A 24,106-nucleotide genomic window follows, 5' to 3' on the forward strand; every position below is an offset into this window, starting at 1 on the left:
GCGCTCTGTGAATTTCAGGTCAAGAAGTTCTGGCATTGAGAGCTAGTTGAGAGATTGTTCCTCCCTCTTATGAAAGCACCAAATGTTTGACTGTCCAAGACCTGTGTAACTCTGCTGCTCACCAAATTTGATGTGTAATGCTCAACTTGCTGTAGGTTATGGTGGGACAAGTACATTGGAAATTCTGCTTGTCTTATGATATTCCATAGGACAGTCAAATGTAGTTGTAGAGATGATTTTCATCTATTTTTGAACAGTAAAACTTTTCTAAAAAAAACTATTAGGGTATTCTGGGTTTTTGTGGCAAGGACTTGGTAGTGGGGGGCTGCAGGGGTGGCCTCTGTGAGTAGAGCCCAGCAGCTGCCCCATGTCAGATCAGAGCCAGCTCCAGCTGCTCCAAAAGGGACCTGCTGCTGGCCAGAGCTGAGCCAGTGAGTGATGCTGTTTGCACCTCTGTGAGAGCAGATTTAAAAAATGGAAAAAAACTGCTGTACAACAGCAGCTGGTAAAGTGAGGAGTGAGAACCAGCCCTACAGACCCCAAGGTCAGTGCAGAAGGAGGGCAGGAGGTGCTCCAGGCACCAGAGCTGAAGTACCACAGCCTCTCCCAGAGGAGAGGAAATGGAAAATGCAACCATTTTTCCTTCCAGTTGTGGGACACTGTGAAGAGTAGGAGGCTCCAGGACTTTTATTCTTTATTATCTAGAGAATCAGTTTCAGTGGAGAAATACTGAACAGTCACAAGATGAGTACACACCAGAAAAGATTTCTTTGGTACAACCTCTGCTCAACTGCAGAGCATGAATTGGTGGCATTCAGCTGGAGCCATTCCCAGAAGAATGTAAAGCAGTTTATAGAGCTTTGTTTCCATTAAAAAGCCCTCCACTGTCCTGCTGTTATTAGCTAAAATGATGCAGTTTCTACTGTTAAATCCAGTATGGTTAAATGTGGTGTATCATGGCACTGTAGTGTTATATAAAGGGAGGACATCAGGTGCTCATCAGGTACATGCTTTTGATGTCGTGGCTGCCACAACTCTAATGAAAACACCAGGCTCTGTCCCAAGTGTGCATTAAAGTTTGCAGAGCCTCTGGTTGTGCTGGTGTCTTGCTCATTTTTTCAGTACAAGACCCTCTTTTAAGTAAACACCAGAAGAAAGTAGCTCTGCAAAAAAAAGGTCAATATGACAACTTGGCCCTGAGATAGAAAGTGGGAAATGGGAGAGCAGCAGATGCATTTTATTGCTGAGTTGTTAGGAGTTAGGTATCACTTTTACTAAGCAAGGTCCTGCAGATCAGCTTCTGCCAAGACATGTCAATGTCCACTAGCCATTGTTTTTGAAAAAAGTGTCCCATAAAGTGAAAGTGGCAGTGAGACTCTGCCAAACTTGTCCTGCCACGCAGTGCACAGAGCCATTGCTCTTAAAGACATGATCAGATTTTAATCTTTGCTCATTTTTCTGCTCTATGTTGTACTCCTATCTCTTACCATCATTAACAGAGTATTTCAGAGCTTCTCTGCATGCCTCTTTGCGTGGCTTTTCTCCTACCCTGAAAAACATTGGAATTAGATCCACTGACTTCAAGACTTTTATTTTCATGGTTCTCATAGAAAGCATATGATCTTGTAAGTGATGCTTCTGTTTTTTCTTACCATGTATTTACTGGATAGCACATATGAACACATCCTGTGGAGTCTTTGGTTTTTACGCTATGAGAGAGCACCAAACAGCTGTTCTTTCCATTGCCTCCCCCTGAATTCCTTTCTTACTTTTATGATCTGCTGTGCATGCTGTTTTCCTAGGAACTATCAGTACCTGCCGTATGATGAGAGGAAGCCCTGCATCTGTGTCAAGAGCTACTGGGGCAACCAGACCTTTCGTTTGTACTCCTCCAACACTCTTGAGAAAATGGCAGACCACCTGGTAAGTGGCAACCATGCTCCGAGGTTCAGGCATTCAGCAGATCATGGCAGGGAGAGGTAAGGTTCCCTGGACCAGGCCCCCACAGTTTCCCCCAGCTCTATTTCTTGCCATTTAGCCCTTTATCTTGGCTCGTGAGGACAGACTCCAGTTCTCAATGGTGACTCTAGGTGTTGGGCTAGGCCTTCTTTGCCTGCTGAAGTTTGAGAAGTTAACTCTAGCAGCTTGCTAAATGTGAGCAGCAGGCTGCACAAAGAACCAAGTTGAATTATATAGCTTTTCCTCTCAGCTAGTGGAGAATGTTTCCTGCTGACTGGTCTTCACCAAAGTGAGAAAACAAAGCAGCTCCAAGCAGTATAAACATGTTGGAGAGACTGCGGAAAGGTCAAAACAAATCATGCTGCTGGAGCCTTCTCTCTGTGCACATCAAGATTAGTGGTACATCAAAGGTCCTGTTTTGTCACGTTGCAAACCCACCTGCCTCATACTTGCTAGTCATGTGGTGAATAATGGCATTACAGCACTGGCAGTATGACAGAGCACCCTTCTTTGCATAATAGCTTTCTCGTGTGTTTTTCTTAGGAGGAATCATTAGAGCAAGTAAAGGATTTGATCAAGGTTTCAGAAATTGAATCTGAGGAGAAAATGAGGACGACTCTAAGTGATTTTATCAATCAGAGCAGGTAACTACATTTACTAAAGGAATACAGAAAATCAACTTTATATGTTGGCCACAAATTCAAGACTAGACAAGGAAACTCGTGATAAAAATAATAATAAAAAGTACAGTAAACTTACTGGGATATATATATTTATTTTGCTATAAAAACAAAGGGCTTCCCAAATTGCAGTTTCTATTTACACAAATAATATATTTTATTGCTACTTTCAATGTTCAATATTGACAGGAGACTGCTGCCAATCATTTCCATATTGCTTTGGCTTTCTGGACTCTAAGAATAGAACATATGTGGAAATAAATAGGATTTAATACAGTGTGAGATAGGCATACTGTAGAAATATGCAAGGTTAACATAAAGCAAAGGATCCCACGTGCTAGGATAAATGCTCCAATGGGCTCCATGTCAGACAACATGATTTGGCTCAAAATAGATATAAACCCTAAATTATTAATCCTGTTTTTGTGAAGTGTGGTGCAGAGATTCTGGACTCTATTCTTTGACTCCTCTAGGTGCTCAGTATTTATTTTAGACAGAGAATTTCAGCCTCTCTGTCTTCTGGTTCATGTACTGCAGCGGACAGGGAGTATTTCATTTCAATGCATTTTAGCAACTGGCATAAAAAACAAACCATACCAAACAAACACATATTCAAAAAAAAAGTTATTGTTTTGTCCTAGGGCCTTCATTACTTTTGCTGAAAAGAAGCCGAAAGGGTTGAACTACACTACTTTGGACAAAAAAAGACTCCTGCTGTTCAGGCAAGAGCTGGTATGTGTATTTTTTCTTTAAGCGTTGATGCAATGATCTTAGCTGAAAACACATGGGTTGTATACATATTAATTATATTCAATTTCAACCGCAGTGGCATGCTTTATAATTAATATGAATATAATATCCATGAACACTTTTTTTTTTTCTTTTCGATAAAGCCTGCTGTGCTTAATAAAGAGTTGTAAGATATCTTGAAATCATTCAGAACATACTGTTTTGAAATAAAAATAATACATTATAATAATGAACTGATTTTTCTTTTCCATGTATCCTAAAATGTGATGATGCCGAGAACTGTAGAATAATACCCAATTAACATTGCTGTTCAGTAGAATAATACACAATTAAAATTGCAATTTAATTATTGTGGTGGGGCTGAACTTCGACACTAGTAGAGTCTGGCACTTGATATTCTTGGACACTTAAACACCAGAATCAGTGTGGTCTCATGTGTTCTAGTTTGTGTTTATTCTACATTTCTGCATTTTAAAGTTTCCTTTACATTTACCTTCCCTCAAGTGCTAGAGGGATGTTAGTATAAGAGAGCATCTGGATTAGGCTGAGCAGAGCACAAGAATCATTTGCACTGTTTTTTTTTTTTTTTTTTTTTAAGATTGTCTGTCTAGTATCTATGACGAGGTGTTTATGACCATCTTTTGGCAAAGTAGATATATAAAATAGGCCAGATGAGTCACTCCTTAAAAACAGTTTTTCTTCCTATTGTATATAAAGCAAGCTTTGAAATCCTACATTGTTGGGGTTTAAAAGTAGACAGGAGACCTGTTCCCAGTGAGGAAAGCCAGGATAGAGGATGCACCGTAGGATTCCGTTGGGTTTAAGCACCTAACTCCTCAGTGGGCAGTGAGGCCTTATTCACTTTCTCACAGGAACCAGTGAGGAAAAAAAAAAAAAAAAGGCGCAGCTGATTGAAATGTTCATTAGCTTTATTTATAGTTTATAGCACAGAATTAGGTGATGCCTTCTTTCAGGAACAAAGCATTATATTTCTAGGTGGCAATTGTGTTTCTTGGGACTTCCATACATGCAGTACACATCCAGATAGAGAGAAGATGGGGTACATTCAAAATTCTGTTTTTCAGCTCAAAAGAGTTAATCTCTTTCTGTTGTTTCTTTTTTTCTTTCTTTCTTTTTTTTTTTTTTTTTTAACTTGCATCTAAGACTCTTTCTGTCTTCTGTGTCCAGTTCAAACTGCTTGATAATGTATACAAAATATATGTTGTCTTTTCTGATTGCAGGAAGCGTTGGCCAATGATGCCAAGGGGATTGTTCAGCAGCAGAAAAAGATGTCACTGGATGAAATGATACGTGAGACTCAGATATTTATAGATAAAATTCGATTCTTGGTTGATGAGGTAATCCATACAGAAATTCAGATAAATTCACAACTTGATTTTTCATAATACAGTGTGATTAATAAGTTCTGACTTGGTTATCAAGAGTTCTCCTTTGTATATCTGGCCCCAATTGTTTTGCAATTTGTGGAGCTTTTAACACATTAGGGTAGGAAACAGTGGGCTTATTGGTATGGAGAGGATGTGGTACAGAGTGTTGGTTGTTGTTTTTTTTTAAAAAAAGTCCTGCCCTGGTGGTTTGGAGACAGCCTGCTTTATGAGCTGAATTCGTATCTCTGCTTGTATGGGCATAGTGATTTGGAGTAGTAAGAGCTCAACGATCTCTTTATTATACTTGACTGTGCAGACACTGTTTAGACATACTATTAAGCCTGAGAATAACAGAAGAACAACTGTACTTGGTCAGTCCAAAATCCAGCCAATCAAGTGTTCTTTCTGCAAGCTGTCTGTGCTAGCAAACCAAACAGGGCTATGGATATTCCCAGGCTCTGAGAGTGAGTGGCACAGACTGGCATGGTTTGCATCTTACAGCCAAATTGTCTTCCTTCTCGAAGCCTTGTACATCCTAGGCTCCTAGTGCCTCCTGAGAACAGTCTCTGGGCTGTTCTTTGCTTCGAACCACGCTTAGGCTTTGCTTGGGGAAATGCTCTTCCCTTCAAGGCAGGGCAAGGCTCCATGGAGCACCATCACAAGCAGAATAGATGATGGGATACCAGTGCTTGAGTTTGGCCCTGGTCCTTTTTGTTTTTCTTGTAAAGGTGAAGTTGATAATATTTCCACAGTGGGTACTTTCAGCTTACACAGTTTGTGGGTAAGTGGCTTCCTGAGGTGGTCTTACCTGGATTTTTAGTTGTAATTTCCCCTGAGATGATCTACAGAGTGGGCACTCCTTAATCATCACACAAAGCTCTTTACTTTCAGCTGTGCTTGGGAATGGAAGTTAGGATTGCAAAGCATGAAGTGACAGCCTCTTTTATTCAGGGTATATATCTGCCACTTCACAAGAGAGGTGGGGAATCAGCTCTTGGTGGGGGGTTTTAACAAAAAATTATGGTGGTGGCTCACAGAAAGAATCCAGTTTTAGTTCAGTATTCCTTGCTGTTTAAAGCCGCAGAATACAGTGCCTGATGTGTTCATATGGATGCTCAGCAACAACAAGAGAGTTGCATATGCAAGAGTCCCGGCAAAACACATACTCTACTCCCCAGAGGAAGAGCAGAGAGGCAAGGACTGTGGGAAGATTAAAACCCATTTCCTGAAAGTAAGTTTGGGGCATTCTGTGAACACAGGTAATGACTGAGGAGCCCTTGGTATTGAAGTTTCACACAGGGATTGCATTTTACAAGTTTATCTTTGTAATCTACTAAAAATGTGTACATGTTTATATATGCCATCTGGTAATACTTACTTCTCCTATTTATGCTTGTCCTTCTTTAAGTACTGAATTATTGCCAGGCTTTTGTTGTCTGAGTGATTCATTCCTCTACTGCTTGTTAGAGCAAGTTTATAGCATTGTTTATCTATAGCTGTGTAACTAAACAGATAGCAGAGGTGCAGCCTCTTTGCTGGCAAAGACGTCAGAATGCAGCACATGTTGGACTGGGAGGAGACTGGTAAGAGCTCAGCATGCATGCAACTCAGATAGCAAAGGAACCTAGATATTCAGAGCTAACATAGCAACCGATTATGTTTGCTATTTAAAATGTGCCTAGGTTTGTGTAATATTTATCTAAAATATTGTTCTGGGATTATTCATCTTGAAGGAACATCTTTGTGAATATTACGTGCCTACAAAGGCAGAGTGACCAGCAGTGGAATATTACACAGTGGAATTGTTACTATTGCCAGAAAGAAAAGTCTGAACACACCAGGCAATAGCAATGCTGTTTAATGACTTTTTAGTGGTTTTTCACCTGGAGCGGCTGGGAGCACTCCCATAAAGCATAGCTAAAGAGTGGGCAGAAATATCTGAGCTTCTGATAGTTTCCATAGGTCTTTGTTAAGCATGGTGCTATCTGCCTACATAAACCAACAAAACAAACATAATTCATCCTGCAGCCCCTACAATATCAAGAATTACTTTATGAACAGGTATTACTAAACACTGAGCTATCTGGAACTAGATGTAGTGGGAGAGGAGAGTAAGGAAATATTAGTATTGTTTGTCAAGACCAGTAACATTTTATACTGGAATATGCTTTCTGACCTACCTGATGAGGTAATATTTTAGGAGTATATGGGACTAGCTAGTGGAGACCAGCAAAACTGCATGAAATGTGAAGTGGGCTGAAGTCTGGAAAAAGTAGGATATCAGCTAGCACTGGTATGCTTGCAGCTATCAGCCAGTCTGCAAAAACACATGTATAATAATCACTATGCCATTTATGCAGAATTTCAACTAATTACTTGTCTCCTTCCTAAAAAATTCAAGTTTCTTGTACTGAATAGGTCTCAGGGCCACTCTCTGTGGAGATACTGGTATATCAATATTGGTATATCAATTCAGTGAATGCTTCTTTATTTTTCTAGTCTTCTCTGTCTTCACAGGACTCAGCTTCCAGCCACCCCTCTTTCTAGAGCTTGTTGGTAACGGGTGATTTTTTTTTCTTCAGCTACCAGGCAAACGCCCATTGGGCTGGACCGTGCAGGCAAAGGTGGACGTCTACCTGTGGCTTGGACCTGCCAGCTATGCCCACAGCATCATGGAGAATTTGCCTGTAGGGTATGAAACTGAAGTACCATCCAACACCGGCTCAGAGCACAGCATAGCGCCCTCACCTGCCTGCCTGCGGTATAAAAGTAAGGCACTGATCTTCTCTATAGTAGCAGGGCTATAGTAAGAGGGCTTGTAAGAGCCAGTTAGCCCCAAAAGCTCTAATTCAGAGGGTTGCAAGACCTCTGTTTAAAGTAGTTGCAATAAGAGAATCACAACTCAGCAAATTTTGATTAGAAAAAGTTCATTTTGTTGTCAGTCCTCAATCCTGCTGCTGCCACTTTGCAGGTGTCAGGGACAGGAGGCACCTGTTTTCTTACACTTTCTCTTCCCTGTGCCATGGGTCTGTCTCCTTGTGATTAGGAGAGAGAAAAACTGCCAGTTAACAACCTTGAAGTAAAGACATTGATTTTAAGTGAATCCAGAAATCTTACACAAACTTCTGAGTGTTTCAGGTGTTTTGTTAGTGAGACAGCACTAGCAATAGTTCCCTTTGTCAGATCTCAGTTGGACGGCAGGCGGTGGATCTTCCCCTCCTGCCTATGTGCTGCATCATTTCTGTGAGGCTGACATTACTGTTTTCTTTGCAATGATGTAGCCACGCACCTCTTCCAGCTGAGAGCCCACATGTATCAGGCAAGGGGGCTCATTGCAGCTGACAGCACTGGACTTTCCGATCCTTTTGCAAAAGTTACTTTCACATCATACTGCCAGACTACAAAGGTAAGTTGCAAAATCCCTTGCAGTAACTGGAAACACAGTTTGGTTGGTTGTTTTTTGGTGAATTAAGCCATGAAAAGGAAAAATATTGTTTTTGTAAGGAGCTGCCTCGCATAAAAAGTTGGCCACCTGCTGTTAAAAGGCAACTCTTGACAGTCCACTGCAAGAAAAGCAAAAGTATTGGTGTAGCCCACTACTCAACATGAGGTGCAGTACTTGTTTATTCTAGCTCTTTCAGACATCAGATTCTCTGGGGCTTCTGAGCCTTTGCAGCATGTGAATTACCTTTCTCTACTTCTTTTTCTATATATTTTCAGTCTGGGCTATTTTCATTGCTTGGTGTGAAGATGAACCCTACAGTTCTCTTTTCTTATAGGCTGAGTGCAGTGACTGAGCAAAGACTGAAGACCACGTTTATGTGGCTTCTGTAGCCATGCGAGTCAGCACAGCTCTTTGCAGTGGAATTCAGGTCTCAAGGAGCACTTTAGAATGGCAAAGCTGAAATAAGCAGAAAACAGAGGTGTGAGACTTTCTGCACCCCATTGCACACTGCAAAAATGTGCCCATAGGAAGTGGTCCCAAATCCTATGGTGGTTTTACCCAGCTGGGCAGCTGAGCTCCACCACAACCGCTCTCTCACTCCCCCTCCTAAAATGGAAAGGGGGTGAAAATATGATGGAAAGGGCTCAAGGGTTGATATAAGGACAGGGATATCATTCAACAATTATCATCACAGGCGAAACAGACTCAGCACAGGGATAAATTTGTTACCTATTACTAACAGACTAGAACAGCGAGAATCCAAAAAAATTAAAAACACCTTCCACCTCCTCCCCCTGAGTGGAGCAGGGGAACGGGGGGCTGCAGTGATGGTTCTCACTTCTCACTCTCTCACCTGCTGTTGTGCAGCAGTTTTTTTTTCCCCATTTCTGAACTCTGCTCTCCCAGAGGCACAAACATCGCTTATTGGCTCAGCTCTGGCCAGCAACAGGTCCCTTTGGAGCCAGCTGGAGCTGGCTCTTATCTAACGTGGGGCAGCTGCTGGGCGCTGCTGACAGAGGCCACCGCTGCAGCCCACCACTACCAAAACCTTGCCATGTAAACCCAATACACATTTCCCTCAGATATTTTTGGAGGCAAATGGTTGTCTGTGGGCATTGATGGAGCCTATAAAGAGAAAGGGGAACTTTTATCCATAACGTGAAAACTGATTTTCAGAGGTTTTGAGCCTTCTACCACTATCTTAGTGGGGCTTAGGGTTCTGAAGCATTGGACACAAGCAAAACATCATTTGGGATGTCACCAGCACCTCCACACTTCCTGATGAAGCACTCCCAATCAAGCAATTTGTAAGTTATTAAACATTTCCTCTCTTTCATTAGATCATTTCTCAGACGTTGTCCCCCACCTGGAACCAGATGCTGCTCTTCAATGGCATTGTGCTTCATGGGGATGGAAAGGAAATCGCACAGTTCCCCCCAGAGATTGTCATCGAGCTGTATGATGATGATGCAGTGGTAAACTTGAAATCCTTCTTAGTAAAGGCTGTTGCATCTTTCTGCCAGTTTAAAGGCAAAGCTGTGTCACTGAGTAGGCATCAGAAGGAAAATTGCCAAGCAACATGGATAACCTTGATGAATGGAGCTCAGTGCTACAACGATTTGGAGCTTATTGTCTGAAAACAGCCCTGAGACTCCACCTTTTGTCCTTGAAAAACTGTGGCCCTGTTTTTCTCAAGTGAATACTACTCCCAAAGACTGACTTAGAGCAATTAGAAACATCTTCTCCCCCACCTTCATTGCACACAACTGTAAATATTGTATCTATGTCTGTAGAGGCATGGATTTATCTCTGGCTTTGCATTTTTCTTTGCTGTTTACTTCAGGAAAATTTTTTGTTGTTGTTGTTGTTTTCCCCCCACAAATATTCTAGGCTTTGCATCATCTTGGCTTCAAATGCATTTGACACCTGTGTTTTTCTATATTTAGGGTAAAGCAGAATATATTGGGTCTACAGTGGCTGCCCCTGTGGTGAGGCTTGCTGACCAAAAATATGAACCACCTCAACTCTCTTACCACCCAGTGTATTGTGGAAATCTTTCTGGAGGAGATCTTCTTGCTGCATTTGAGCTTTTGGAGGTAAACTAAACCTTCTGGACCATTAGTCTTTACACCATGGGAATTATCATGAACTGCAACTGGAGCAGGATCATTCTGCTGTTGTACTTCGTAGTCCCCATGCAGTCTGCATCACTCCTAGTCTATATCCTGCCAGGGGAAGAGACACTGCTGATGTGCAAACAACAAATCTCTCACATCCTCTGTGTGTCATTTACCATTCATTTGCCCTGCTCTAAATTCAGCTAAGAAATAATAAGAAACAGTGATGAAACTACCATTGCCATTGCAATGACCTACTCTTTGGACTTCAAAACTCTCTCAATATTTCTCCGTCCCTCAGTAGAAGAGAGCTGTGTCTAACAATAACTGGATAAGAAAAAAACGGTTTTTAGATACCTATAACATATTAGGAGAAATGTTACACTGGTTTCCCACTGTGAGACAAAAGGCAAATTTGGCATACCTCTGGGGCTAGCCCAGCAGATGCACGAGTAGAGCTTTCAGGCCCCAGCAGTATTTGCAGAGCCACTACTTACAGGAAACTTCTCTGTGCTAAAAAAAAAAACTATGACAATTTGTTCTGAAATCAGAATTGGTAAAAATGTGGAGCTCTGTGACACATTTTACAGATATTCTGAGGATAAAATGGGTTTTTAAGCATGATACGATAATTATGTTCTTGATGAGACCCTGCAATATGACAGCCTGGGGACAGGGACACATAGGGGACCTCATTAGGGTGGATACTTAGGGGTAGAGTCTACTACCTTAACCATAATTTTCCCTCTTTTTTATTGAAATCTTTGTGAACAAAGGGAGTAGTGTATTTTGTTTTGCTGTCTTATGGGACTAGGGAAGCAGCACTATATCGGGCTATATCCAAATATACCCCTAAGACTTCTCCAGAGAGTTGAAAAGAATTGTAAGTAAAGACCCTGTAGTCCTCCTGTTCATCCTGTATGTTATTCTTTACAGTGACAACACTCCAGAGCATCTCACATGGCAGATATTAGCAATGTGAATGTGAAAGAAATTTTCAGGAAAAAATGCATATAAACATCTGCAGGGTTTCAAAGTGCTTCTGGAACTGTTGTGCCAGTGATTCCTTCCAATTACAGGGAATTTGTGAGGGTGGAAATGAATACTTCTAATCACTAATTCATTCTCTTCTTCCAAGCCTATAATCCTTCCTGTGACAAACCATGCTCAATAACTCTGATCTGCAGGTACCATTTGGTTCAGTTGAAGAAGCTGTGTGTGAAAATTGAGCACTCCTTTCTCAAAATGAATGCTGTTATGCTGGGTCAGTGCTAGAGGGCTAACCCATTCTTATAATGTAGAATCCTGGAATTTAGAAAAATATTAGACTACAGTCATACAGATTAGTAGATACTAGAAGTCCTGATTTTGCTCAAGGTGGGCTCAAGATTTGCTTCTTTTTTTTTTTTTTCTTTTTTATTTTTTTTAATCAAAAGAGAAAAGTCCCTTTGAAAATATACCTTGTAGGTATTCTCCTGTGCTTCCGTATAAGAGCATTAGATCATTCTTCACCGTTTGTTCTGTGTAGTTTCACTGTGGCCATGAAGCAAAATCCTTGCTGAGTTACACCAAGCTAATTCCACTGAAATTAGTGGAATTTCACTGTTTCATACAGAAACACTCAATTTCGTTAGAAGTTTTTAAATGTTGGAAATCAATACATTGCAAGATATTGGAGAATGATTCATTTAATTGCAATATTTAGAAAGAACAAAAGAAGATCCAGGAACTCTTGGTCTTCACCGTATTTCATGGTCTGTTCAGGTTTTGCCATCCTTGAGTGCAGGGGACTGTTTCATCAGTTTAATAAAACTCTTCATGAGGCAGTTTTATCCTCAAATGTGAGATCTCTCCAGTCTTCTTCTCCTAAGTTGTGTCTTTGGAAAGTAAAGTTTTTCTCGTAGCTAGTGGAGCGGTTTAGAAATTATTTTCAAGAGTCACTGTAGCATGCAGATGAACATACTTTGCTTGGCCATCTGTCATCAGTCCCCAAGTCAGATAGAACAATAAAATCGGGTACCATGAGAGTCAAATTATACATGGGGATGTGATATCTTGTATGTGATCTGGTTCAGATGATCTGTGCCTCTCACTCATTACTAGTTAAAGTTCTTTCATACTAGTTAGTCTATTATGGTGTACATTTTTGGAGTGTTTAATGTCAATTAATACAGAGGGAGAAAATGTGAATGTGCATAATTAAATCCAAACAGCTGTTTTTTTAGACAGGCTGGTATCGTTCACAAAGTTATGTGTTTCTGTTTGGCTTTTTAAACAGCATCACAGAGGTGGCTGATAGAAACCAGATACATTGGGGAACAACAAAACTAGACCTGAATTTCTGGCCTTAAGTTCCACGAAGTCTATTCACAGAATTGTTTCAGATTCTTACTGATAAGAAGCCATAAGCATGTTCCTGTGATTTATTGCTGTTAATTATGTTATTACTAACATATGCTGCAGGTGCTATGCTAGAAGACATGTTTTCCACCCATCTCCTCATTCACCTACAAAATCCTCAGAACAAATCCCTTCTCCCTAATGCTAATGAAACTCCCACACAACAGTACACAGCTGGAAAGGCAGATGGCCTGGTTAAGAGAAGTGGAAGAGTTCAAGTTTACAGGTCCATTGAGAGCTGTCTCTCAATGCTTCACCTTTCAGCAGTGACAAGTTAGCTCAGGAGCGATGAAGCTTTCCAGAAGGTGTGTTTCCTTTTCCCAGAACCGTATGTGCAGTGCACTTTAGGTGCTCTGTTTTGTGAGAAAGACAAGGAGAGCTCTGCCTGCAGGCTGAAGCCAACCTTCCTACTGCTGTCTGCTACCACGGCCTGAGCTTCTGGTAGGAATGGTCATCAGGCCCTGACTTTAAATGCTGTATATAGAAATGTATTAAATCAGGTCAGGCTTCAGATCTGCCCTGCATGGGATGAGAAGGTCATAAATGTACTGCAGAGAATTAGGAAGGGACTGGGAAATGAAAGCAGGGAGCTCTCCAACAGAAGGTGAACCAAACTGCAGCAGAGCCTGGAGCATGGCAAGAGGCAAAGAGCAGTGAGATGGTGAAACCTCAGAGCTGTGGTGGAGCATGTTCTGCTCCCACCCACCTGCACGAGGAGCTTGTGTACACCTGAGTGAGCTCCTGAATGTGGGGCAGGCTTACATGCAGTCACACAAAGAGCATAAGTGCTGCCTGCAGCAAGATTTTAGTAGCTGCACAGAGAAGATCCATCCCTGATGCTGGAGATGTGATTCACAGCATCCAGTGGTGCAGGACTGCTCTTCCCAAGTATAATGCAGCTGAAGAGCTCTGGCATGTCTGGCTGGCAAATGTACTATTTAACTCATGTGTACTGTCTGTTCACCAGCCTTAGTTAACTGGAATCAGATCTAGAATTTGTTTCTGAAAGTCTTCCAAGCCGTTTTGTTCAGGATTTTTATTAAATAGAATTACCATGCTTTCTGTTCTTTGTAAATTAAATTACCATGCTTCAATACGTGCATGTCTGTAGGGCAGACTATGTCCTGCTGGGGCAACAGGGACTATTTTTTCAGTAAGGTACATAACCCCAATCTATTGAACACAAGAACACATACTTCCTGCCAAGTGTATTAGCATCACAGCAGGACAGACCACGGTCCAAGTCACATTACACCTGTCTGCTCCATAATGTGTCTTGCAAAACTGCATTAAATTGATGTTCAATACGCCATTCACAGATACTTCTGATACAGTTTTTATTCTTCCAAAAACTGTCCTGATCCTTGACTGTTAAATTTTTCAGATTCCTGATTCTGATCCAGACAGACTTCCCCCAGTGGATCCACCAGATGTTTCCCAGATTTACCCAGTCCCAGCCAACATCCGACCTGTTTTAAGCAAGTATAGGGTGGAGGTGAGCTACCTAGAGTATTTCTGTTTCCAAATCTCTGCTTCTTTTATTCTGTTACTGGACTATAGAGTTTTAATTATGTGTGATGATAATCTTAAAATTCTAATCCATAGGAATGATGTAAATATAACATTTGGATCCTAAAATATATGTGATAAGCTCAGATCAAAGTGATTCTCTAAGGCTGGGCAAGTGAGGCAGTGCTTCCACCTGAGACAAGCAGAGGCTACGTGTCAGTCCTGGCCTGCAGGGAAGGGCCTGCCCCCACGGCAGAGTGAGGTTGAGGGACCTGCCTCCCTTCACATGTTCTCAGTGCAGCCCAGGGAGATGGCTGCAGGAGATGGAGACCTTCCCCTTGTAGCTGACCTCACTGGAGGCGATGTTCAGCATTGACTGTCTCCCAGACGATTTTTTGGAGGGTCCCAAATTTCAGCCAACCAATGTCTCCTGCCTGCTTGCAAACGACTGCACTTTCTCTGCCCACTTTGTGCAACTGATGTTTCTCTGCCCACCACAGGTCCTGTTCTGGGGTGTTCGAGAGCTGAAGAAAGTCCAGCTTCTTTCTGTAGATCGCCCCCAGGTTTTCATCGAGTGTGCAGGGAAAGGAGTGAAATCCTCTGTCATCCAGAGCTACAAGAAAAATCCCAATTTCAACGTCCTTGCAGATTGGTTTGAAGTGGTGTGTACAGTATGCTACTTCTTGCCTACCCATTCTCTGTTTAGGCTAGACAAGGTGTTAGTCACTATTTTCCTTCTTCCTGTCAAATAATTTCTCCTGTGTCTTGAGTAAATGCTATGGGACATCAATTCTTATTTGAAAAGCTAATGATCTGAAGATGTTTTAAAAGACTTCTGTTACAGATGTATGATAAAAGAAGGTGATGTTCCTCATGCCATGTCCCAAGCAGGCAAAGAAATATGTTGCAACCAGCTTTTTACCAATAGGTTGGAACTGGTTGCCAAATAACAGCGTTGTTTTTAGATTTTTTTTTTTCTCCTCATGTCCCATTTTGTAAGGTAAGGTTTGGTTTCCTTTATTTTCTTTCAATTCTCTGAATTTCCCCTAGAGTGTTACTGGGCTATTAAGAAGATCGATCTTTTCTGGCTCATGAGCTCTGGACCTTTTCACATTGTAACCCTTGCTGTTATGGACTGGTAATTTAATTATTACCTGTTTCCTGGGTTATGAGAGCTATTAGTTTCACTGGACAAAGGCCAACATCAGAAAAAAAGAATCCATCTGATTTGCTCTACTTGGCAACATTAACAGAGGTGAAATTTCATTTTTAAGTCAAAAGAATATCAAAACCTTAACCTGGATACTGAATCACAATAACTAGAGCATTTTAAAGTTCCTTTGTATGCTACATGTCCAAAGGGAAGTTTTACTCTTTAAACTCATTCTATAAACATGAAACCACCCAGTATTCATGTTCCATGGTTGGACAAACTGAGGCAGGTAGGATTAATAGCCTTGGATAAAGCAGTGGTGGCACTAATGCTCACAGCCTCCAGCACTGTGTTCATTCCATCTGAATGTTCCTGATTCTCCCAGTTTGCCCATAAGATGGACTTGCCTATGTCAGCGTGGGACTCAACTCAGTTACACTGTCCCTATGGTCCATTCTGTATTCTTAAGGAAAAGGCTTTCTCCAGAATTTTTGGAAACTTGTGGCCAGAACTGTGTTTCCTGTGTATTCATTTTGCATTTGAGTCTGTAAATAGCTGGGGAGGGGAAGGGAGGGAAAGTTATCGGTCTCATTGCTGTGCATGACAAAAATTCAAAATGTGATCTAAATTCTCTAGCAATTCTCATGCTGCTGTCTGTCCTCCTGCACTAGGAACTGCCTGAAAATGAACTCCTGCATCCACCACTAAGCATCTGTGTAGTTGACTGGAGAGCATTTGGGAGGAGCACTCTTGTTGGAACACACACCATCAATTGCCTTAAGCAATTCCTATGTAAGGAACAGCTGGGTCCTCAAGCTACACCAAGAAGAGTAGACATAATAGAAACAGAGAAAGGTAAATGGAGAATCCTGACCCCAAATAGAAAGACAAAGCACTGTTTTGTGAAAACAGTGAAGCAACTGCTCAGAGGCTTCACACTAGGTACATGATTAGAAGATCTGTTTTATAGTGTTGAGCATAGGGTCAAACCCTTAATGATATGATTGTCACCAAATGCAATGGATGACAGCATTTCTGGTAAAATCTACCTAAATTGCAAAGTTTTAATTTCAGCTTCGCCTGAGTCATCCCAGCCTGCAGACTTATCCCAGGAAGAACCTATTTTAGCTGATCACATCTACGCTGAGGTGGAGCAGGGTAAATGTACCGTCATAGAGCCAGAACCAGTTCCCACAACACTTCCTGCTGCTGAACCAGAGCACTCCACCTCTGAACCAGTGAAAGATGGAAAACAGAAGGTGGGCATAGCTGAAACTGCCAGCTAACTGTCTGTTGCAGTCTTGTAGACTCTAGCCCTTCCTTATAAATGGTAATCTCTTATTTGCATGTTAGATGTTGTAGCAGTAAGAGGGCTATTTTCCAGATAACAGCTTACTGAAGGTTCTGGGTATTGGTGGTAATACCCACACCCTCGCTGGCCCTTTAGAGGGCTTGTTAGCAATACTGCTTTGACCCCACATAATGTCATTAATTCCATTAATAGACACTGCTGTTTTTTTCCTTCTGTGCTTGATGTTCATCCCATGGACAAGCACTACTGATGTAGTAGAATTTTTGCTCCTCTTGGCTTTGAATGATCTACTTAATTACAAAATAATTACTATGTATGACTGTTTCAAAGTTCGTGGCATTTAGGCATGGATGAAAGTCACATTGTGTTAGATGCTCTATAAACATTGAGCAAAAAGTCTTTTCAAAATATCTTACAGTTGAAGCATTAAACTGGTGTCTATGTGTGAATATAAAGAGACAGAAAAGCACAAAACAAGGCAAAACTGGTCAGCATGGCACTTACTGTACAGTATATGCTCTAGAATATGCACCTTTTTTTTTGGGTGCACACATTCTTCCTTTCTCTGTGGTTTCTGCCATCATGATCACTGTTTTATTAACAACAGTAAACATGAAGGAGGACACAGCACTGAAATTCATTTCAGAAGTTCTTTCTGCAGTCGCATAAAGCAGGTTTCTTTAACCCTTAATGTTTCAACAGTTAGATGATTACAGCATCCTTCTTAATTGGGGGGTCAAGGAAAATGCAGGGATGTCTTACGCCTAGATGTACACACCCATTTGGATCTTTGATCTGTTATGGAACAATTTAAATATACGACTGCAAAGGATAGTAAGAAAAGATTCCTAGAGAGAACCTTGTAATTTAACTGTCTGTTTCATATTAATTATCATCCCCACTCCCTATTTCTGTCTGTGTTCCTATCTCCTCAGCCAAACAGACAACTGTGTGAGGGTGTAGGATGAAACATACTATTTAACAAGGGCCCAGTCTTCTTAAACAAGAATAAAGCTACATTTGCTGCATGAGCAGGTCATTTTTGGGTTCAGATTTTAGTTTATGTTTTTGTTTTCTTTTGCTTGTTTGTTTAATGAAGAAAACTGCTGAATTGCAGCAGCTCTTCCTTCTTCCAAAAGGCAATAAATAATAATGGGAGTTCTAAAAAAATACCTATGAACTTGAATGGGAGAAATCCATTTGTACCTGGATGCTTATATCCCTTAAATCTACACAGAGAAATAGGTAATAATGTTTTACCTATTGCTTCATGGTTGCTTCATGGTTAATGAAGTGTCTTGGAATAAAAGACAGAGACAGTAATTTGTCTTGCAATTTATTTATCTTTCGGAGGTTGAGATTTTGTCCGTATACATCTGGTCATGCTTGATGTCATGAGTAAGGTGATTAATTTGAATCAGTCCTAGAGCTCAAAAGTGTTTTCTTTATGCTTTGGTAGGATAGGAAAAAATCCGTCCAACGGTCAACAAAGAGGAGAAAAAGAACGATTGCAGATGAATCAGCTGAGAATGTTATTGACTGGTGGTCAAAATACTATGCTTCTGTGCTCAAAATGCAAAAAGTAAGTCACCCCGTAGCCCCAAACTCACATTAATAAGAAATGTAGTAAAGCTGTATGTACTTCTGAATGATTCTTTTTTGGTATTACATTCATACCATACTGAAGAGTTTGTCAATTACTCCCCTCCCCTCCCTTTTTTTTTGAAAGGTGAAAGATATTTTTCCCAGTGATGGAAAAACTGAAGACCGTAAGTAAATTATTTGCATTTTTTATTATTTTGTGTTACTAATACTTTTCTTCTCTACTATTTTACTGTTAAACATTAATATCTGAACATAATTCTGCTGGAACAGGGAGTTCTTACCTCTACAGCTGTTCAGATTTTGGGTAGGTTAAAATTTCACAGGCACTTTTGGGTTAGCATGATTTTTTTTTGTCATTCCAGTCTCATGCACAAGGACTTTTAATGTCAAAATAATAATGATAGAAAGTAAAGATTATCCTCATCTCATGTTACATTTGTAACAGGTTCAGAAGAAGGAGCTTCTCTCAATTTTGAACCCAATTCAGGATCAATGACATAGGAACAGATTCTGCTGGAAGAGTCCATAATCCTGTGGTTCTTCCATAGCTGTTAAGCTTTTGTCCTTGATTAAGTTCAAGGGGAAAATATTTTCCAAAAAAAAAAATCCTAAAAGAACTAGCCAGAAGCAGGCAGTGTGTATTTATATATATATATATATATTTATTTATTTATATTTATATTTATATTTATTTATATATATATATACAGCACAAAGAAAACAGTCCATGGCTTAATAAGTTCCCCCTTAGTCAAACAGCTCTAGAAATTATTTTTGACAAATGTGGCTGCTTGAGCAGACTGACAAAGAAAACAAATGCTCACTGTTTGCACAGAGCTGTTATTCAAAATTAAACTACAGCATCTTGCCATGCCAGGGCTGACTGCAATTCACCAGTGATTGAAGTGATTTCTGTTTTTAAGAGGGTGTTTTTTTACAGCAATACAGATTGCTCGAGATTGATGACATGGCCTAAATGTCAGATGCTATCATTCTTGAAATAGCAGCTGACAGTGTTTCAATGATCATCAGTGCAGCTGAGAGATGAGGCAGAGATCAGTTTCGAAGTAGAATTCACTTTTCCAAATGGAAGAAATATTTGGATAGAAAACATTCCACAAAGACGTGATGTTCACTTACAGTTAGATTTTTACTTGATATGTTGACATGCATCTATCTGCTGTCCAGGCAGTTGTGTGGCATATTGTTTTTTGACTGATGGCTCAAGACCATATAGATTCTCTTTTGATAGTTCTTGTTACATATTTTAACCTATGATGAAAAGCATTATACATATAGGAAAGCACTCAAATAATATGTACACGTATATGCAGTTCTAACTATTGAGTAGCAGTGGTGTCAGGCACATATGAATGACTCAAAAACTGAAAGTAAAGTGAACTCAAAATCCAGACTTCAGCCCAAGAACTGAACTATATCAGTGCCAGTTTTGAGGGCTCATCCTCTCTTTGTTCAGATATTCCGTCTTGTTATTTGGAGTCCAGCTCAATGTTGGGCAGATGCCTTCTGCCATTTTTCATACTTCTGGGCCTTCCCAAGGTGAGATATGCTATTTTGTGATGCCTTTAAGCAGAGAAAGGCTTGGATCACTTGTTATCTGAAGTACCAGTCAGCCTAAATAGCAACTTCAGTTTTAAATGTTACGTGAAAGGTGTTAAGAACTGTTGGTTCACATCTGGGAGGAGTGAGAGAGAAAGCAAAAGGACATTTTGGGAGGTAGGGACATGCAGGGGAAGAGTGATACGGGATGCCATCACACCTGGTCCACCAAGATCGTCATGAAGACTATCAGACACTGACAGGGTGAAATGCCACCTCACTGTCTGGGAGGAATGGTGGGAAAAGAGGGGACTCTATGCTTGGTAGCAGAAGCATGAATGGAGAAAGAGCAAGGGGTAATCTTTACAATGTATTTTGCATCCTTATCTGAAACATTTGATATGCATTGCTGACCAAAAACCTACATGATGTTGTGAAATCTCTGCAGATAAGCAGACTTCTGGGCACATTGCATTGATCATAGAAGAGGAGCCAGACAAAAGGAAGGATAAGACATTTAAAAGGAAACTGCAAGAAACGACTCCAAACCTAGCAACACTGCAGGTAAGAAAGAAGTCTAAGAGGTAATTCAGTTGTTCAGTCTACTCAAAGCTTAACCTCAGGGGCTGAGTTTAGCAATACCCTTCTTCTATTTATTTTAAACACTTTGAAATTGATAACACACACACAATAATAGTGATTCTGAACATAAGCATGGATGGCCCAGAGAACACCCAGGGTCTTGTAGGATGGATGTGACCCACTTGCCCTTAGACCTTCAGATACCAATATAAATGCACATAGAGAGCCTTAAGTGAAAATTCAGTTTTAGTGCTCACCTGTAAGTCATTGAATTGCTACCCTGAAGTAATTCATTGTGAATATCAAACTCCTTTCTTTCCCTCTCTTCTCTGTTTTAGTGGTTTTATTTTGTTGGAGTTTAGTTAATCAAATGTATCTCTACAACACAAGGACACTTTAACTAGCCAATTCAGTTAACTCTTTTAAAAGTTTGGCTTAAGAATGTCTTTTGTGAAATGATACAAGCACAAAAAAGTGAATGATAAGGGGCAAGGGGGTGTGGAAAATTAATATCATATTGGTAATGTTAAATCCTATTAAAAATTAGTTCAAAAAGAGCATGGAAAACATTACTGTAATTGTCAGTGCATCCTACCAGCTAGGGAGGTAATATTCAGCTTGTGTTAGATTTGGCTGAGTAGGGATAGAAGGAATTCAGAGAAAACATAATGGGTCATGCCAAAAGACAGGAGAGATGAAGAAGTGTGAAAAGATTAGGACTATTTGGATTAGGTTGTAGCTGGATAAAGGGGAATTTGAAACTGCTATTTCCAATTTTTAAGAGATGGCATTAAACTAGACCCTTTTCTTTCACGCTGAATAGCACTTCATAAATTACAGGTGAAGAGTTCATGGGGAAAAAAATGTCCTTTTAAAAACGCTTTGATCTTTTTACCTGTCCTAAAGCTCTGTCCCCAAAGCAGTTCACTGTTGTCTGCTTTGCTGTCATGCCTTGATACATTAACGTAGCTGTTAAAATGCATCAATACATCAAAGGCATGTTGCATAGAGGAAGCAGTTGTAAAGAGCAGCACATCCACACTGTTTTTCTCCCACACTAGTGCTTATAAATGTTCATTCTGGATCTTCAAGAGCCTCTTTTACCCATTGCATTAACGAACTGTTCCAGTCCTTGGGAAGGACTTTTGTTAAGAACAAAGCTGTTCCTGTTTTGAGTTGGGAATTAACTTTTTTCCCCCTCAAGGAGTTTTGCAAAACCTTAGTTTTATTAAAATCTGTATTTTGAGTCAAAGTGGATTTCAAGTCATCCTGTAATAAAAAAGTTGCTATAAATATATTCACTGCACTACAAAAAAATAAGCATTCTCCTATTTTCAAAGATTTATGAAGGAGACTTGGAGAGTGAATTTAATAACTTTGAGGACTGGGTGAAAACTTTCCATCTCTTAAGAGGAAAATCTAATGACGAAGTTCATGGTGACTCTGAAGACAGAATAATAGGAAAATTTAAGGTGAGCTCTAATGTTAACATACAGTCTCTAAATTATTACCCACTTTTCATGCATATTTCAGGTATACTAAAGATGGAAGACAGTTTGATGAAAAACTAACAGTTTGTTGTAAATAGAATTATCTCTTATCGGATCCAGTCATATTTTTCTTTTCCCCTTACCCAATAGATGAAAGCAGCATCCAGCACCAGCTGTTCACTGTTGATTTGAAACAAGGAATTGCAAAAAAAAAAAGAAAGAAATCACAGAAGGGGAAGAAGAGCTATATTATGTTGGTCAGATTCCACTAATGCAACTTCTATTGCTACACTATCAGTTACACCAACTTATATGTAATTTTGAGTAGTTTAACTGGAGGCCTTTATAGCTACTCCTTTTGGAAAAAAATGTACCGTTAGGCAATCTGAAAATGAAGTTCAAAGCCTGAATAATATTAGTAGGATTTCAAGCACTTTGTACTTCAGAGAAACTGATTAAACTCATTGATACTTCTGTTAGTTTGCAATGCAAATTTCTGTTCAAATGACTTGCCGATTGCTTTCAGGCAGCATGAGCTACTCAGCAGCATGAATCAATATTGGTTTATATGAGTAGTGCAGTGGCTTCAAAAACATACAGCAAGCTGGGTCCCAGTCACACTGCTGTGAAACTAGCTCCCTGAAATTATCATTTTACAAATATGCAGTTAAGAGCAAAATACTGTTTTTAGAATATTAATACCAATAAAAGTAGAATTAGAGTACCTGCAGGTCTTTGTCTTTAAATAATAAAATGGATAGCCAACAGCATGCGAATATTTCTTGCAACCATCTAGATGCTGTCCCTGGAGGTATTTAAGAGACACGTGGATGTGGCACTAAGGGACGTGGCCTACTCATGGGACTCAGTAGGTCAGGTTGGTGGTTGGACGTGATGATCTTCAAGGTCTTTCCAACCTTTTCCAACCAATCAACTTTCTGTGATTCTGTGGTTCTATGGTACCATGTTACAGACCAAAACCATTTTAACAGGTGATGTTTAACATGCTGACTCCTGTGTTCCCTTTGAGTGGTACCACAAAATGGGTTGTATATATGTATGTGCTGCAGTGCAGACTGTATGAGTGATGTTTTGCTTGCATTCAGAGGTTTGTTTCTATATTGTACTTGATCTATTTTAGAGGGAAATAAAAGGCTGTATTTTACCAGGGGTCCTTCTGCATATACCCATGTCCTGAGAGTGGCGGCTTGCTGGATGGAGGGCAGCCCCGCATCCTGCAAGGGATACCACCGAACCACTCCGTCAATGTCCTCATCAGGGTTTATATTGTGGCAGTAAGTAGAAAGCTGACTTTTTAACCTTGAAATAAGTGGGACACTGCTTTTCAACTTGGTTTACTTCCAGTATCTTTTCAGCGAAGCTTCTGGAAATCCTCATCCACATAGTAAATTTTTTATTTATTTTTTTTGTATTTCAGTTAGTGTTTCATGTTGTAGAAAAGTGTGCTCTGAATAGAAAACATTACACATTCCTCATGATAAGCCACAAGACAGGATAATCACTTTACTTCTTAGGACTGAAGGGGCTAGAAATGTAACTAATACACCACAGACAACCTCTTCCAGTCATATGCAAATGCAGTAAGTTTTAATCAGTAGAGTTGTTTCAAAATCTACCAACACAGACTTCACACTGAGGGAGAACTGGGAGAATATTTTGTGAGGGCTGTGAATTGGATGTGATCAAAGCCGTAGATGTTGTGGATAAGGTATGGGGTTGACAAAGAAATAGAAATACAGAGGACAAGATAATGAGGGAATGCAATGTGAGAAGTGAAAGAGATACATGAAGCAGGTATCTCAGAGTTGTAGGAGGTCTAAGAAGGAAAGAATGTCATACAAAGAGATAATGACAAACAAAACTGAAGAGAAGACTAGGAGGAGGTTACTATATTTCCTGACTATAAAAGCTTCCATTTCTTCTAAATGTAATCTGAGGATCTGGTTTGCGTTGTCCAAGGACCTGATCCACTTTTTTTTAGGGAAACGTTTCCTGAATCCAGCATGTACTAGTGCAGACAGCTTCTTCCTCTGCATTGAACAGGCTGAGAGAGTTGGGGTTGTTCAGCCTGGAGAAGAGAAGGATCTGGAGAAACCTTATGGCAGCCTTCCATTACTTAAAAGGGCCAACAGGAA

General features: G+C 40.2%; 1 protein-coding gene across 2 annotated transcripts in view; it reads left to right on the forward strand.

Moving 5' to 3' along the window:
- The window catches only part of FER1L6 (fer-1 like family member 6), an 84,321-nt gene that overhangs the window by 42,365 nt on the left and 17,850 nt on the right, over nt 1-24,106 (forward strand). For both annotated transcript variants that reach the window (XM_068672610.1, XM_068672609.1), the window contains exons 14-31: nt 1,803-1,923; nt 2,503-2,603; nt 3,281-3,371; nt 4,631-4,747; nt 5,856-6,008; nt 7,360-7,546; nt 8,059-8,183; nt 9,563-9,697; nt 10,169-10,318; nt 14,124-14,234; nt 14,749-14,910; nt 16,073-16,256; nt 16,476-16,660; nt 18,173-18,295; nt 18,443-18,482; nt 20,327-20,442; nt 21,801-21,932; nt 23,120-23,245. In XM_068672610.1, coding sequence (XP_068528711.1) covers nt 1,803-1,923; nt 2,503-2,603; nt 3,281-3,371; nt 4,631-4,747; nt 5,856-6,008; nt 7,360-7,546; nt 8,059-8,183; nt 9,563-9,697; nt 10,169-10,318; nt 14,124-14,234; nt 14,749-14,910; nt 16,073-16,256; nt 16,476-16,660; nt 18,173-18,295; nt 18,443-18,482; nt 20,327-20,442; nt 21,801-21,932; nt 23,120-23,245 — 2,359 coding nt within the window. The remainder of the gene's footprint in view (nt 1-1,802; nt 1,924-2,502; nt 2,604-3,280; nt 3,372-4,630; nt 4,748-5,855; nt 6,009-7,359; nt 7,547-8,058; nt 8,184-9,562; nt 9,698-10,168; nt 10,319-14,123; nt 14,235-14,748; nt 14,911-16,072; nt 16,257-16,475; nt 16,661-18,172; nt 18,296-18,442; nt 18,483-20,326; nt 20,443-21,800; nt 21,933-23,119; nt 23,246-24,106) is intronic.

This window comes from Anas acuta, chromosome 2 (genome assembly GCF_963932015.1).
Source record: "Anas acuta chromosome 2, bAnaAcu1.1, whole genome shotgun sequence".
Lineage (NCBI taxonomy): Eukaryota > Metazoa > Chordata > Aves > Anseriformes > Anatidae > Anas > Anas acuta.